General features: G+C 51.5%; 1 protein-coding gene across 7 annotated transcripts in view; it reads left to right on the forward strand.

The window, feature by feature from the left end:
• The window catches only part of Ptpru (protein tyrosine phosphatase receptor type U), a 72,902-nt gene extending 58,010 nt beyond the window's left edge, over positions 1 to 14,892 (forward strand). For 4 of the 7 annotated variants that reach the window (XM_023565656.2, XM_003471252.5, XM_023565658.2 and 1 more), the window contains 12 exons: positions 186 to 222; positions 843 to 940; positions 1,029 to 1,145; positions 2,023 to 2,177; positions 4,246 to 4,381; positions 4,818 to 4,967; positions 8,443 to 8,616; positions 10,338 to 10,478; positions 11,958 to 12,083; positions 12,187 to 12,344; positions 13,399 to 13,534; positions 13,739 to 14,892. In XM_023565656.2, coding sequence (XP_023421424.1) covers positions 186 to 222; positions 843 to 940; positions 1,029 to 1,145; positions 2,023 to 2,177; positions 4,246 to 4,381; positions 4,818 to 4,967; positions 8,443 to 8,616; positions 10,338 to 10,478; positions 11,958 to 12,083; positions 12,187 to 12,344; positions 13,399 to 13,534; positions 13,739 to 13,801 — 1,491 coding nt within the window. In that variant the 3' untranslated portion in view covers positions 13,802 to 14,892. The remainder of the gene's footprint in view (positions 1 to 185; positions 223 to 842; positions 941 to 1,028; positions 1,146 to 2,022; positions 2,178 to 4,245; positions 4,382 to 4,817; positions 4,968 to 8,442; positions 8,617 to 10,337; positions 10,479 to 11,957; positions 12,084 to 12,186; positions 12,345 to 13,398; positions 13,535 to 13,738) is intronic. The other 3 variants (XM_023565657.2, XM_063235933.1, XM_005004248.4) reach the window with 1 other exon arrangement.
• Positions 14,893 to 15,553: the final 661 nt, after the last annotated feature.

Here is a 15,553-nt window from a genome sequence, read left to right on the forward strand (position 1 = left end):
TGTCCCAGCTGCCCTCCCCTCCCTTCTTGGGGACTAGGAGGACAATCACCTTGGTTAGTTGGCCCAGGCACAAAGGTGGGCAATTCCCTGGTGTGGGAGGTGCTGCTTCAGGAGAGGAGGGAAGGGAGGACTGAAGGGATGAGAGGCTACTCTGGGGGTCTCACTGTGCTCTCCTCCTGTTCTAGGGTTATCACAGGTCAAACCACTTCATAGCCACTCAAGGTACCTGGCCGGGGCCCTTCCCGTGAGCTGCAATGCATGCTGCCTGCTCCCTGCCTTCCCTGCTTGGTTCCCCATCTGCTTTCTTGTCTGTCTGATTCCCATTCTCTGCTTGGGTCTCTTGGCATCTGCTGTCAGTCTTTGACCTTTCTCTGGATTTGTGTCTCCCAGTGTGATCAGTCTCTCCATGGTGCCCTCGTCCACCTGTCTCCATGCTTGTGTGTGCAAAAGGGGTAGCCAGGCCTGGTCCTCAAGTGCGGGTTGTCCTTCTGAGTTTAGTGGCTGTCTGGGTCCTGGCCGTGTCTCATCTGGCCATATCTCTTCTTCTCCAACTGTCTGTCCATTCACCCAGCCTTCTTGGAGATTTGCCTCTAGGGCCTGAGAATCTCCCCTTCTGCTCTGCTTCCTGGGACCCCCTTAGCATGACTGGCTTCTCCCTGGTATTGCTCACCCCAGGGCCCTGCAGGCATGGATTGGCAGTTGGTGGGGTAAATGTGGGGTGAGCATAGAGCCCCACGAGGGCCCAGAGAGCCTCCTGGACTGGGGCGATGGTGCTGGGCAGTAGGCCTGCTGGCCCTGAGCAGAGACTTTGCTAAGGGACAGGTGGCTGCCTGTGCCCGCAGGGCCAAAGCCTGAGATGATCTACGATTTCTGGCGCATGGTGTGGCAGGAGCACTGCTCAAGCATCGTCATGATCACCAAGCTGGTAGAGGTGGGCAGGGTAAGCGGGGCTGGGGAGGTCACTGGGGGCAGAGTGGGCCCTGGCAGAAGTGAAGAGCCCACTGAGTCCTGGCTTGTGGGGGCTGCAGGTGAAGTGCTCACGGTACTGGCCAGAAGACTCAGACATGTACGGGGACATCAAGATCACACTGATGAAGACGGAAACGTTGGCCGAGTACGTTGTGCGCACCTTTGCTCTGGAGCGGGTGAGTCCCCCATTCCTGTTTCCCACAGTGCCACCCCACCTCCCTATTCAGGTAGCATGAGGGGTGAGGAAGGACACTGTCTTGCTTGCAAGGAAGCTGCTTGGAAAGAGCTTGCTGGAGTCCCTGAGGAAGAATGGGAGGAAACTGTCGGCTGGTGACTCCAAGAGGAATTTGAGACAATGAAGTTAGTGACCGTGGCTCCCGGATGGTGGCTCCTGCCTGTGTACGGCACGGTGCTGAACCCACCACAAATGCTGTTTTACTCCCTGAGTTAGATGTGTTTTCCGTTGTGCCACACCATGCGCCAGAAATCGTAGATCATCTCACACTTTGGCCCTGTGGGCACAGGCAGCAGGGGATGCTGGGGATGCAACCCAGAGCCTTGTGAGGGCCAGGCAAGTGCTGTACCAGGGAGCTTACCCCCAGTCCTCCTTAGTCCCATTTAACACATAAAGCAAGTGGCACTCAGAGCGGTCGTGTCAGACATCAGAGGCCACCAGAGTCAGTGACTGGCTGGCAAGTCTGGCCCATGAAACTTTTGATGGCTCTGCAAACTCCTCAGAGGAGGCGCAGTTTCTCCCTTGAAATTAAGGCCTAGAGTCACAGTGATCTGCAGGGGGCCTTCAGTAGCATGGGTTTGAGCACCAGGCAGGCCCATGTCCAAGTCCTCTATAGTATCTGTGTGTGCAGCTTTGGGAAAGTGACTTCTCTGTGCTGGACCTTGGTGTTCTCCCTGCTACAGTGGACATTTATCTCTCTTAGACCACTAATAATCTTCACTGGAAAATAAGCAGTGAGATGCTTGCCACAGTGCCTGGCATACATCACGTGCCTGGCAGATGCTGCCTGTGACACTGACTTACTGTTGTGTCTGCAGAGAGGATACTCTGCCCGCCACGAGGTCCGCCAGTTCCACTTCACAGCCTGGCCAGAGCATGGTGTGCCCTACCATGCCACTGGACTGCTTGCCTTCATCCGGCGTGTCAAGGCCTCCACACCACCTGATGCTGGGCCCGTGGTCATCCACTGCAGGTGGGTGTGATGGGAATCCCAGGGAGGTGGACTGGAGTGGGGCAGGTTCCGCTAAGGGGAGTTTGGTCTGGGCTCAGCCTGCTTGGAGTTGGGACAGGAGAGAATGATACACATGACCCTTTACCCCTTAAGGTTTGGCTCTCGTGTTGGTGCCACATGGTCCCCTGGGGCACAGTGGCCATGCTCGGCCCAGATGCTGAGCAGGATTGAACCATGTAGGGAACCTTGGGGTGGGCCAGTCCCCAGGCATTGCATCCCAGCTGCTTTTGTTTAGTAAGTGTCCATTGCACACCTTCAGGCGAGGTTTGGCCCCAAGACTGGAGAGGATGTCACTTACTCCTCCCTGAATCCAGCTTGTCCCTTGGCTTTCAGACCCTTTGCAGGTCTTCTGTGGATTGGCTCCTGTGACTCCAACTGCCCTTCCCCTCTCTGCTGTGCTTTCTGTCTGGTTCCACGTCTTCCTCCTGCCTGTCTTGTCCTGAAGAGCTTAATCTCTTAGCCCTGGGCTTCAGCAGGTTGTCGGGCCCGTAAGGTCATGGCCTCTGTGGTTTGTCCTGGCTCCTCTACCTGGATTTTCATCAGCTTCCGGTCTCCCCACACAGCGGACTCTGTCACCTCCAAGCTATCTTTCTTTGATTTTTTTAGATCACTTGGAGATCCCATAAAATAAAAGCTTCACTGATATATAGAATACTTAAAGTATACTTAAATCACAAAAAGCAAGTGTGTTTGTAACTTTAAATTTTCATAAATGTACACATCTATAGCTCTGCTCAGAGAAGAAGCAGAACATCAGCAGAACTCAGAGGCCTGATTACCTCTGTTCCAGAATGTCCACTGTCCCAGGACAATCACAATCCTGCCTTCTAAGCTACACTTTTGCCTTTTTTTTTTTTTTTTTCCTGAGACAAGGTCTTACCATGTAGTTCAAGGTGAATTTGAACTCACTGTGTAGCCCAGGCTGGTCTCGAAGTCTTGGTGAGCCTCTTGTCTTTAGACTCTTGAGTGCTGGGATTATAGACATGTAACCCCATGCCCGGCTGGTCTTGCCTGGTTTTGAACTTTGTATAAGTAGAATCCCACTGCTCTCTTTGCTGTCTAACCTCTTTCCCTCAACCTTATGTTTATAAGGTTCATCTATATTCTATCATCTTCCACTGGTGAATAAAATACAGTATGTTTGTCCTTCTGCTGTTGAAAGGCATTTGGGATGTTTTCAGTTTTGAGCTCTTAGGAATAGTGGTGCTAAAATAAAGCAGCAGTACATGTCTCTGGGTCCAAAAATGCACATGTTCCTGGGGGTGTGTCCGTAGGAGTAGAACTGTCGTCTGTGACCATCCAGCCTCAATAGATACTGTCAGTTTCCCTAAGCCTCCATCATTAGTGTCTGGGACATCCTGTTGCTATGTTCGCCACCAGCACCTCAATGCCACCGTTTTCAAGCCTGGACTCTTGGTGTCATGTGTCATCCTTGACCACTCCTTCCGCTTAACTCTGCTCAACCTGGTGCTGACATGTGTATCACAGTGATGGCTGTAACACAGCCCAACTCTTGATGAGCTCTGAGTGGAATCAAGGTGACAGCCACCTCGACAATGACCACATAGGAGGAAGAATGTTTTAATAAAAGCCTGCCAACTTGCTCTGGGAGCTCAAAAGAATGACACCTGCCTGGAAGCCTTGGAATATATGAATTGGTGTGCGTGTGTAGGGTTTTGAAGGATGGGCAGGAGGAAGGAACATTCTTCGACTGAGCTCTGAGCATCATCGCTGACCCTGCTCCCTGGACTCAGTTGCTAAGTTGGTGCAGCTTCACCCCTGTATTCTCCCTCCTCCCTGTACTCCTGTCCTTTCCTGAGTCCTATCTCCAGCTCTGTCCTTTGTCACATTGCACTAGGACTCTCCCAGTGGCCCAGTTACTGGCTTCTTCCTGCTGGGTCACCTTTCTGTGTCCCTGTCCTCTGTGTAGTATAGATATGGACAGGTGTGTGGTCCTCTTCCCCGCTTCTCCTGGGTCCTATGCTCCCTTCCAAAAGCTCTAATGTGTGCTGGGCCTTTCTGTCCCCAGCGCGGGCACTGGCCGCACAGGCTGCTATATCGTCCTGGATGTGATGCTGGACATGGCGGAGTGTGAGGGTGTCGTGGACATTTACAACTGTGTGAAGACCCTCTGTTCCCGGCGTGTCAACATGATCCAGACTGAGGTACGGGAACCCCACCCTCTCCCCACTCCCTCTAGGACTCTGGTCTCTTGTGAGGGTCTCAGAGTGGCTGAGTGTATGTGAAGGGCATCCTGTAGGCTCTCCCCTTCTGGGATCTTCTGTGACCCCAAACCCAGCCCCATGATGGTATGCTGAGCGAGGTCAAAGAACAGTGGGTTCTGTAGTCGAGGCATGCCTGGGTTTAATCCTCACTAGATCTGTGACCTGGGACCTTCCTGTCACCTCACAGACCCCTGGGGGTGTTCTAGGGATGCAGAATGAGACAAGCTAACATGGCTGTGGAGGTTGCTTCCAGGAAGGTCAGACTCCACCTCGGAGTCCCCCTTCTTCAACCTTGGTCTTGCCCATGTCCCTCTCCCATGCAGACTGCCAGCTCCCAGTGCCTGCATTATTCTCACATTCTCTTCTCCTGCTTCAGGAACAGTACATCTTCATCCACGATGCAATCCTGGAGGCCTGTCTGTGTGGGGAGACCACCATCCCTGTCCATGAGTTCAAGGCCACCTACCGGGAGATGATCCGCATTGACCCTCAGAGTAATTCTTCCCAGCTTCGGGAAGAGTTCCAGGTGGGAGGGATGAGCATGTGTGTGTGTGTGTGCGTGCATGTGTGTGTGCGTGTGCATACACTGGGACTCCTCAGTACCGTTGCCACTGGGGGCCAAACAGGAAGGACCAGACTGAGACACAGCTGGAGGGACAGAGTTAGACAGTGGAGGAGATGATGTCCAAAGTGGTTAAGACCCCAGCCTTTGGAGTCAGATAAACCTGGGTTTAGATTCTGCCTTATCTATTTAGTAGCTGTGAGTAGCCTGAGAAAGTCACTTCTAAGGCTCAGCTCTTTTTCCAGAAAAGAAAGGTAGTTAATATCGCCCTTGTGGTGTTTGGATTTACCAGGATTTTTTGGTTACAAATGATAAAGAGCCAGCTCAAGAGCTCCTGGAACTGCAGGGTCTAAGGAATGGTTCAGCTTCAGTCGTAGCTGGGCTCAGATGATGTCCTGTTCTCCTTTTCTTAGCTTTGTTCTCAGATCCATTGTTCCCCACAATGCCAGGCTCATGTCATCTTTCTGGGTAGGAAATTCTGGAAGAAGACCCTTGCAGCCCTTAACAGCCCCTAGACCAGTCTCTCATGTGCCTGTCCCTGGCCCAGTCACAGGGGCTGGAGAGATGGAGCTCAATGATGGGTCCCGGTTTTGGTCGCCTCCTCATTTACATGGTGAGAGATCCCAGCTGTCCTCTCCGCTGCAGAGTCCTTTCATGGGGTCAGGTGACACAAGACAGTGCTGATGCTCACACTGGTGTTGGGTGATCTCTGAGAAATGCATCCAGTAATTCCAGGAGAAGGTTGTCAGGCTTTGGGGATTGTGACACACTTGAGCTCCTTGTGAGGGATCCCTAACAAGAGTCGAGGCTGAGACCCACAAATCCAGATGTGGGAGCCCTGATGGCAGAGGAGCAAAGAAGATGCCCAGAGCTCCGGCTTGGTTTAGTGTGGGATGCTCAGGAGCAGCGTGTGTTCGTGTTCACCATCGAAGATGACCACTCTGCTGGTACCTGCAGTCCACTTTATTTATTTTTTAATTTTTAAAATTTTTTAATTAAAAAATATATATAAAAGGGGAAATTAAGATGAAAGAGGACATAACAACACAGGTCAGAACAGAACAATTTTAAGCAACATAGTATTTCACTACAGGGTAACTCGACATAACAATAGTTACCATAGTATCTCTTTCCTTGAAATATTTGAGTATACCTTCATATACTATAGTATCAAACATAACAAGACAGTGTAAAACCATTCACGGGGGTAAAAGTATTACAGGGTATTTAGAAGCAACTAACAGAAAACAAACAACGGTTTCTATATTATCTCCTTGTCTGTAAAAAATTTTGTTTACACTGTCACATATAATAAAATACAACATCATAAAACTGATGGAGACAGAAGAACAAAAGCTTGATGGGACTTCAAAACAAGCTGATATTAAATCAGCACTAGCTATTATACTGTCTTGTTTTCTTCAAAATAACTGTTTATACCATCACAGACAATAAAATCAAACACCCCAGAATAAAACCATTCCAATTAATGAATGAAAATACTATAAGGCTTTAAAACAATATCATGGGGAATCCTGATTACCCCGTACTTTTATGTGTTCTTACCATTTCTTACACTAGGGAAACTATTTGGCATTTATACATGTGAGTTTGATTTATTTTGCTTGTGAGTATGGTCTCAAGCTGTGCCCATTTATTTATAAATATCTCAATGTGATCTTTCTTTATAGCTGAGTAGTACTCCATTGTATAAAAATACCACAACTTTTTTATCCATTCCTCAGTTGATGGACACTTAAGCTGTTGCCAAGATCTGGCTATTACAAAGTGTGCTGCTATAAACATGGGTACACATATATCACTGTGGTATGATGTTTTCAGTTCTTCTGGGAATATGCCTAGAAGTGGAATAGCTGGAACAAATGGGACTTCCAATCCCAGCTTTTTGAGAAATCTCCAAACTGACCTCCACAATGATTGTACCAGTCTACACTCCCACCAACAGTGCAGGAGAGTTCCTTTTTCCCCACAGCCTCTCCAGCATTTATTGTTGGTAGTTTTTTCGATCCTGGCCATTCTTTCAGGAGTGAGATGGAATCTCAGTATGGTTTTAATTTGCATTTCTCTAATGAGTAATGATGATGAACATTTACATTTTTTCATGTATTTATTTGCCATTTGTATTTCCTCTTCTGAGAATCGTGTATTCATCTCAGGTTCCCATTTTTGGATTGGATCTTTGAATTTTGAGGGTCTGATTTTTTAAAATTCTTTATATGTTTTAGACAAAAGTCCTTTGCCTGAGGGACAGTTCACTAAGATTTTTTCCCAGTTTGTGGGTTTTCTTTTCACTATGCTGGAGCTTTCTTTTGACATGCAGAAACTTTTTAATGAGAGGTGATCCCAGTTATTGATTCTGGGAAGTATTTCCCGTGCAGTTTGATTCCTGTTCATGAATTCTCTACCTACCTCTATGTTCTCAAGATTTTTACTCAATTTGTCTTCCAAAAGATTTAGTGTTTCTGTGTTAATATTCAGATTTTTGATCCACTTAGATTTTAATTTAGTACATGGTGACAGGCATGGGTCTAGTTTTAGTTTTCGGCATATGGAGAGCCAGTTTTTCCAACACCATTTATTAAAAAGACTGTTGTTCTTCTAGTGAACATGTTTGGCCCCTTTATCAAAGATAAGGTGGTTGAGTGTGTTTGTACCTGCAGTCCACTTTACGGCAGAGATGGTGTTCAGGGATTGTCTCATTGATAGCACTCGTAGGATAGTAACGATCCTTACTATGCCTCCTACATTTTGTTTTGTTTTTTTTTATTTTATTTTTGGCATTAGGGATTTAGCACGGAGTCTTTGCATTGAGCTATGTCCCAAATCCTTTTTAAAGAATTTCTAGGGTCAGGGATTTAGCTCAGTGGCACAAGTGCCTGCCTGGCAAGCATGAGGTCATGAGTTCAGTCCCTGGCACCAAAACAAAACAACAACAACAACAAAAAAATACTTCGAGACAGGGACTTAGTAAGTTGCCTCGCCTGGACTCAAATTTGTGACCCTCCGGCCTCCACCTTCCAGAGTGCTAGGGTTACAAGTGTGCAGCACCCTGCCCACATTATGTCTTATGCCTGTTAAGCCTTGGTTTGCCAGACTGTGCTCAGTGCCTAGCATTTTCTTGCTTTATCCTCCTAACTGCCCCACAAAGTAGACAGATTATCTTCTCCTTCTACAGCTGAGGGAAACTGAGGGAGGCTAAGAAGGACAGTAGTTTGTCTTAAGGTAATGCTGGTAGTGGGGAGGCAGACCATAGTCTCCAGAGCCCAGTCTGCGCCCTGCGAGGCCTGTGGACAGGCAGCCTGGCTCTGCTGAACCTCCTTCTCTCTGGAGTTGGTGACCTAGCAGTAACCTTCCTGGGGCCGTGAGGAGGCTCAGCAGGTACTGGATAAGCCTCTCCCTCCTACCCGCTGCCTGGCAGACGCTGAACTCGGTCACCCCGCCGCTGGACATGGAGGAGTGCAGCATCGCCCTGCTGCCCCGAAACCGTGACAAGAACCGCAGCATGGACGTCCTGCCACCTGACCGCTGCCTGCCCTTCCTCGTCTCTACTGATGGAGACCCCAACAACTACATCAATGCGGCCCTGACTGACGTGAGAGCTTGAGGGTGCAGTGGGTCTGGAACTCCCATTTCCAGCAGCCTCTGGAAAGGTCCAGTGGTCAAGGGGACAGAGCTGAGGGCTCTGGTGTGTGTGTGGTGGGGGGACACTTCACCATTCTGGCTCCAGGCTCATAGAGTAACCTTCCTATCTCAGTTGATCTTCTCTGCAGGGTATTATTCAGGCCAGTGCTCCCCTTGAGTTCTCTCAGCCTGAGTGGGAGTCTGGGCTGTGGAGTTCAGGCAGGGCTGTTTCTAGAGCCGAGCACAGTTCCCTTTGCTAACTAGGGTGAGTGATTCCAGGGGCTGTGGCTGGGGAGTCCTTGAAGATTTGGGTTGGGACTTGAGACCTGATATTGGAGATGACAGAGCTTGTCCTAGGGAGCTGGAGCACACCGTGCTCTGAGACCTGGCCTGGATTCATGACTTGCTCCCTGGCCCTACCCAGCTATGTTCTGAAGGCGTAGGAGCCATTTAGCAGTCATGTTCCGTGTCCCAGCCCAAAAGGCTCAAACTTCTTACTGCGTATTGCTGACAGAGCAGGAGATAGGTGGTAGGGTTGGAAGGCCCAAGATGCTGCACGCTGAGAAGCATCTGGAAGATGACGCTGGAGAATGAATATGTGACCAAGTGGGCTGGCTGTGCTTCTGCCCTTTGATCAGACCAGCTTGCCCTCCCGAATGCAGCTGTACCCTGACAGGTCATTCCTTGCCTTAGTAACAGGCTGCCAATATGGCATGGATGGGACACTGGGAGGAAGGGGCTGAGCCAAGTAAATTCCAGGGATTGATGAAGGAGGGTGGTGTGGCCACGTTCAGCACCACTGGATGTTCCCCGCCAGGGAGGTGAGAGATGAGAGCTCAGGGTGCAACTCAGACAAGGGACAGGATCTCAGGGGCTGAAACAGCCTTTCGGGTTGGGCTGGGGCCAGCGAATAGGGGTGTAGGAAAAAACTCAGGAGAGGGAGGAGGACAAGGCAAGACACCAGGGAAAACCTGAGGCTGCAGTTCTGGTGGGAGAAAGTTGGGTGTCAGTTCAGCTGGCAGGAGGAGAGCAGAGTTGATGCCTGCACAGTGGAGGGTTGGGGTCTCAGACCCTTCTGTGTGTGGAGTTGGAAATGGCCTAGAGATATATTTATTCAAAAATATTCATTGGACCTCTATAGTTTGCCAGGCAGAGGCCATATCCTGGAAACTCTGTTCTTCTGGGCTTTGCATTGGGAAGGTAGGGTGAGACAGTTTGTAAATAAATATGCAGTGTTATACCATGCATGGGAATTTCTACAGGCAGAAGGCTTGTTAGTGTCTGGCTGTTGATGGGATGGTAAGGGAAGGCCTGTTTGGGAAGGTGACAGACAGTTAAGCAAAGACCAGAAGGAAGCAAAGAAGTAAGTATGCAGACATTTAAAAAATTGGGTTTAAGTAGGAGAGATAGCAGATGCAAAGACACAGGGGCAGGGAGCAAGCTTGGCTCCATATTTGAGGATCTTTTGTTGTCTAGCTTGTGGGGGGCCGTGGGCTTGGGCACTATAGCCTGGCAGCACACCCTGTCACTCAGGGCTCAGTGGGCTGACAAGCCTGTGAAAGGGACCTGCGGGCTGCCTGGTCCTGCCGGTCCTGCAGGCTCAGCTGTGCCGCTCAGGGTGGGCCGAGTGGGAGGATGGCCTGTGGTGGACCTTCAGCCCACACGGCTCTGCTGAATGCTGATTCCTTGCAGAGCTACACGCGGAGTGCGGCCTTCATTGTGACCCTGCATCCGCTGCAAAGCACCACACCTGACTTCTGGCGGCTGGTCTACGACTATGGGTGCACCTCCATCGTCATGCTCAACCAACTGAATCAGTCCAACTCCGCCTGGGTGAGGGCCCTGGGAGCCCGTGCCTCCCTGTCTTCAAGGGCACAGTCTTCAAAGTCAAAAGTTGGTGTTCAGCTTTCCCACCTGTTTGTTGTGTGGCTGCAGACCAGTCATACTGCTTTCTGGGGCCTGGATTTCCTCATCTGTAAAATGGGTGCACACCAGCTGCAGTAAGCCGAGGACTCGGCTTTGTACTTACGGTCTCATTTACAATCTACATATAATGACCTGGAGGTAGAGGCTTCAGATAGGAAAGTGAGGAACATTAAGACCCAAAGCGGTGAGGTGTCTCCTCCAAGGTCCTATAGCTCAAATAGGATCTGAGGCCAGGGAATATGATACAGACTGATAGTTGTAGCACAGAGGGAAAAACAGAGCTGACCCAGACACACAGAGAAACCTGGGAGATAATAGATTGAGGAGGGCTTCCTGGAGGAGACTGTGTGAGCTGGGATGTACGGGAAGGTCTGAGTTCAGTAGATACAGAGAGGGGCAGAATGACTGATAGATGATGGGGTACATGTGCAAAGGAGTTCCTGGACCCCAGGCAAAAGAGGAGGGTAGTGTCTTTTCTTCATGGGACCATGTTCTCAAGAGGGAAGCAGATGGAACATGGTTGAGTTTGGGGGCCATCCTCAGAAGTGACTGTTACCCTCGTCATCTTCACCCCTGCTGTATCCTGAGCACCTACTCTGTGCTGGGTGTAGCACAGGGCCAATCAACCATAGGCATCACCGTAACCCCACTAGACAGGTCCTGTGATAGTCTGCAGAGAAGCAAATGGAGACTTACAGAGATGAGACAGCTTACCCTAACTTTACAGATGGGGGGAAAACTGGGCCCTGGGAGAGAAGGAGAGTTGCCAGGACTCCAGGAAGACCTCAGGAGCAGGGGTCTGGGTTTCCCAGTCTGCAGGAACTGAATATACCTGTGTATGTTTTAGTAGGTGGGGGTTGCATCTCCCCTCTCTCTAGTCTGTGGTCTAGCAGGAACAGGTATGTAGTCCCCTGACTTCATGGACAGTCCTGGACAGCAGTGGGGTCTGAACTGTGTTGTAGCTTAGCATACCCCAGTTTTGTGAGTGATTCTAAAGGCAGAGGCAGTAAGAGACCAGGAAGTTGGTTCTGGGATGAGTGCGATCTAGGCCTGTCCCTGGGAGAAGGCAGATTTATGCAGAGTGTGTGTGTATGCACATGTGAGCATGGTGTCCAGTTACACAGCAGTGGCTCACGGCACTGATGTGAAGGGTATGTGCACCAGATCTGAGCATGTCATTGAAGAACGCACTGGGGCAGGTGTGCCCTGCAGTCTGATGGTGAGTGGTGCAGCGGGGTCCACTAACCTGAGGAGGGCAGCTGCGGGGAGGCTAGAGTGAGGGTTGGCCTGGTATGGCAGCTGCAGGACAGGTGTGGGCCCTGGTGCTGGAATGGAGGAGCCCAGCTTGGCTTTACCCAGCCTCTTCTTCCCTTGCCCGTGCCCTAGCCCTGCCTGCAGTACTGGCCAGAGCCAGGCCGGCAGCAGTATGGCCTCATGGAGGTGGAATTTGTGTCTGGCACAGCGGATGAAGACTTGGTGGCCCGAGTCTTCCGGGTGCAGAACATCTCTCGGGTGAGTGAACCCAAAGGGGGAGAATCAGGGTGGCACCTGGAGCGCTGTTTAGTGCTGTGCCCCTGATGCTCATGCACCCCTGGCTGGCTGCCCACACCCCCAGCTGCAGGAGGGCCACCTGCTGGTGCGGCACTTCCAGTTCCTGCGCTGGTCTGCCTACCGGGACACACCAGATTCCAAGAAGGCGTTCCTGCACCTACTGGCCGAGGTGGACAAGTGGCAGGCGGAGAGCGGGGATGGGCGCACCGTTGTCCACTGCCTGTGAGTGCTTGTCCTGTTAGAGACAGATGGAGGGGTTGGGGAGCCAGGACAGAGGTCCAGTGCGAGAGAGAGCCTCAGAGCTGGCCTCAGAACCCTGGGGCTCCCAGACAGCGGTGGACCTTCTCCAGCCCAAACCATTCAGCTTTAGGGTTACAAAATCAACCCTGGAGAACTGCCCAGTCTCCTCTGTGTGATGTTTTTGACTTCACCGGTTTAATTAAAGAGAGTCTTTTGTCAGAATTTTTCACCCCATGAGATTGTAGCACTATTTTTATGCCAGTGGAATTCTAGTCTTTGTTTATGCACTGTTTTAATTAATTAATATCCACGTTCCATTCATAAGCCCCGTGTCTGGATGCAGTCAGTCTTTCGCCCCTCACTTTTCAGGCTTCCCAGGGCAGGGCGGGGCCCCTCTTGGAGTGAAGTCCCAGTTGGGGCTGATTCTCGGGGCCCTCAGTTCTAGAGGGAGGGACCCCTGAAGAGGGACTCGGGCCTGTTTTGTCTCCCATCCCCCAAGGTGGGTCCCACATGTGGAGTCCCAGGGTGAAGGTCTTTAGTGGGGGGCTGCTGTTTGCCTGGTGTGTGTGTTTGCAGCTCCCCATGTGGGCGCTGTGCCCAGCTATGTGATTGGTCTTGCCAGGGTTCGTTTTCTGTCTTGTTCCCCTGGCATTTGCCCACTGCCTGCCCGCCCTTTTCTGTTGTACCCTCGTGTCTTTCTCTTGGAGTGTCTGGCCTCCCTTCTGGCCGAATCTGAGTCCCTTTCTCCTTGATGACATGTCTTTCGCCTTGCATAAAGCTTCCATAAAGCTTTGGATGCCATTCTGTCTCTGAGCTGCCTCTACCCGGGTCCTACTGCCGCTCTTTGGGCCCCACCTGTCACGCCCGGCCCTGCCACTCCTCTCTTGCCCCAACCTTGGACTCTTCCTTGTTTGGTTCCCGAGCCCCATCTTTTGCCCCTGCCCTCTGACCCCTCCCTTTTCAACCCTGAGCCCTTAACCTTTGCTTTTCCAGACCCCACCTTCAAGCCTTGTATCAAACCCTTTGTGTCTTTTAGAAACGGAGGTGGCCGCAGTGGTACCTTCTGTGCCTGCGCCACGGTCCTGGAGATGATCCGCTGCCACAGCCTGGTGGATGTTTTCTTTGCTGCCAAAACCCTTCGAAACTACAAGCCCAATATGGTGGAGACCATGGTGAGGTCCTTCCTGGTCCACGCCAGGCCAGGCTTCTCAGCCCCTACTTTGCTTCCCTGGTCTGTGGGTCTTGGTTCTGTCCTGTGGTGTCAGAACATTACTCCCATTTCCCCTTCACCCCTAGAGCAGGCCAGGGTGCATGCTTGCCCTCTTCCCCAATGCAAGGCCAGTCCAGGCTCAGAGCCCTTCTCTCCCTCTCCCCAGGATCAGTACCACTTTTGCTACGATGTGGCCCTGGAATACCTGGAAGGGTTGGAGTCAAGATAGCGGGACGCTGGCCTGGGGCACCCACTGTGCACTCGGGGCCAGGCCCACCACACCCAGCTGGAGAGGAACTGTGCCCCTAACTCTGCTCAGCCATAGCCTCTTGGGGAAAGCTCTGAAGTGGATGCTGGGCCTCCTTCGTGGCCCCTTCCACCGTGGGCAGCGCCTTTCAGTACGTCCATTGGCAAACTGTGGGCCAAGGAGGAGCAAGACTGCAACCCAGCCCCACCTCCGGCGGGTCCTGTAGGCACAGTGACAGTGCCTCGGACTAGCTCTGGGGACTCAGGCCGAGCCCCTGACTCTGTCCCAGCTGTTGGCAGAGATGACTGAGGCCCTGCAGAGAGAGTGTCCCAGGCCAAGGTTTCTGCCCAGCATGGTCCCTTCTACAAGAGTGGAGGGTGCACTGAGGCTTGGCATCTGGCCCCTGAGGGTTCTGGGCAGGCTGGGCTCTGCCCTGATTTAGCTGTGGGACACACTGGCCATCCTCTTGAAGGGAACTGCAGTGCCCTCTCCCACCCGACAGACTCCTGCAGCCCCTGGGGTGTTTTGCTCACCATCCCTCCCCACTTCTGCTTCTCTGCTATGTGCTCCGAGCTCCCTGGAACCAGGATCTGCCCATGCGTACCTACCATGCCCCATGTGGGGCTCCTTCCCTGCCTGACCCAGTGTCTGCAGAATGAAGTCACCTCAGTCTGCTCCTCCCATAGCCTTTGGACCTCTGTGGCTTGGTTCTGCTCACCTCAGGCCCGTGATAATGTATGAGGCTGAACCAGAATCCTTGGGGTTGGGGTCCCTGTGGTTCCTGGTCAGGCTGCCCACTGGGGAGGGGGCAGTGCTAGAGCAGGGGTGGCCCCAACCCCTGGAGCTCAACTCTGGGATGGAGGATCAGTGCTTTTTTGGTTTATTTTATTATTTTGAAGGGTGGGCAGGAAGGTCTCTTTAAAGAGGGACAGGCCACACCCCCATTTCGTGCCTCAATTTCCCCATCTGTAAACTGTAGATATGACTACTGACCTACCTCACAGGGGGCTGTGGGGAGGCATAAAGTAATGTTTGTAAAGCGCTTTGTAAATAAATGTGCTCTCTGAATGCCACCAAGTGACCCTGTGTGTGTCTGATCACCCTCCTAGCATAGTGTGTGTGTGTGTGTGTGTGTGTGTGTGTGTGTGTGTCTGGCCTTGATTTTTCTATCTGTAAAATGGTACAGATACGGACCAGAGCATTTGTCACCTACTTGCAGAGGTGATTTGAAGTGATCTTGGCCCTTGCTACCTCTGCCTAGGGCTTTGAAAGACTTCCTGAAACAGTTGGTTTCATTTTGAGACCCCTGAGGCCATACCACTGCCATATAGCCATATAGCTGCCTTGGGACCTGTGTCAGAGTTCAGCTCTTTCTGTGATCCCAGAGACAGGTTCCACCGGCTGTAGTATCCTGAGCGAGTCAGCTGCCCTCTCTGGGCCTCAGTTTCTCATCTGTAAAGTGGGGCCAGTCCTGGAGGAAGCAGATGAGAGTGATTAAAGACCTCCTAGGGTGCTGGTGGGCTGAAAGGGCTCAGTTTACAACACAAGGCAGAGGTGGGACAGAGTAGGGACATCCCTGCTGGGCACAATTATTCAGATGCCCCAGCTCAGCCCATTCCCTGTCCAAGCTCCCTTACAAAGTAGAATGGGAGGAGCAGACGGCTGGTGACAGGGGCTCAAGTCACTCTTGACTCTCATAAACTTGTTCTGGGACCTTAAGCAAGACACTTCCTG

This window comes from Cavia porcellus, unplaced genomic scaffold, assembly GCF_034190915.1.
Source record: "Cavia porcellus strain 051 isolate PalLab524CR breed Dunkin Hartley unplaced genomic scaffold, mCavPor4.1 scaffold_25, whole genome shotgun sequence".
Lineage (NCBI taxonomy): Eukaryota > Metazoa > Chordata > Mammalia > Rodentia > Caviidae > Cavia > Cavia porcellus.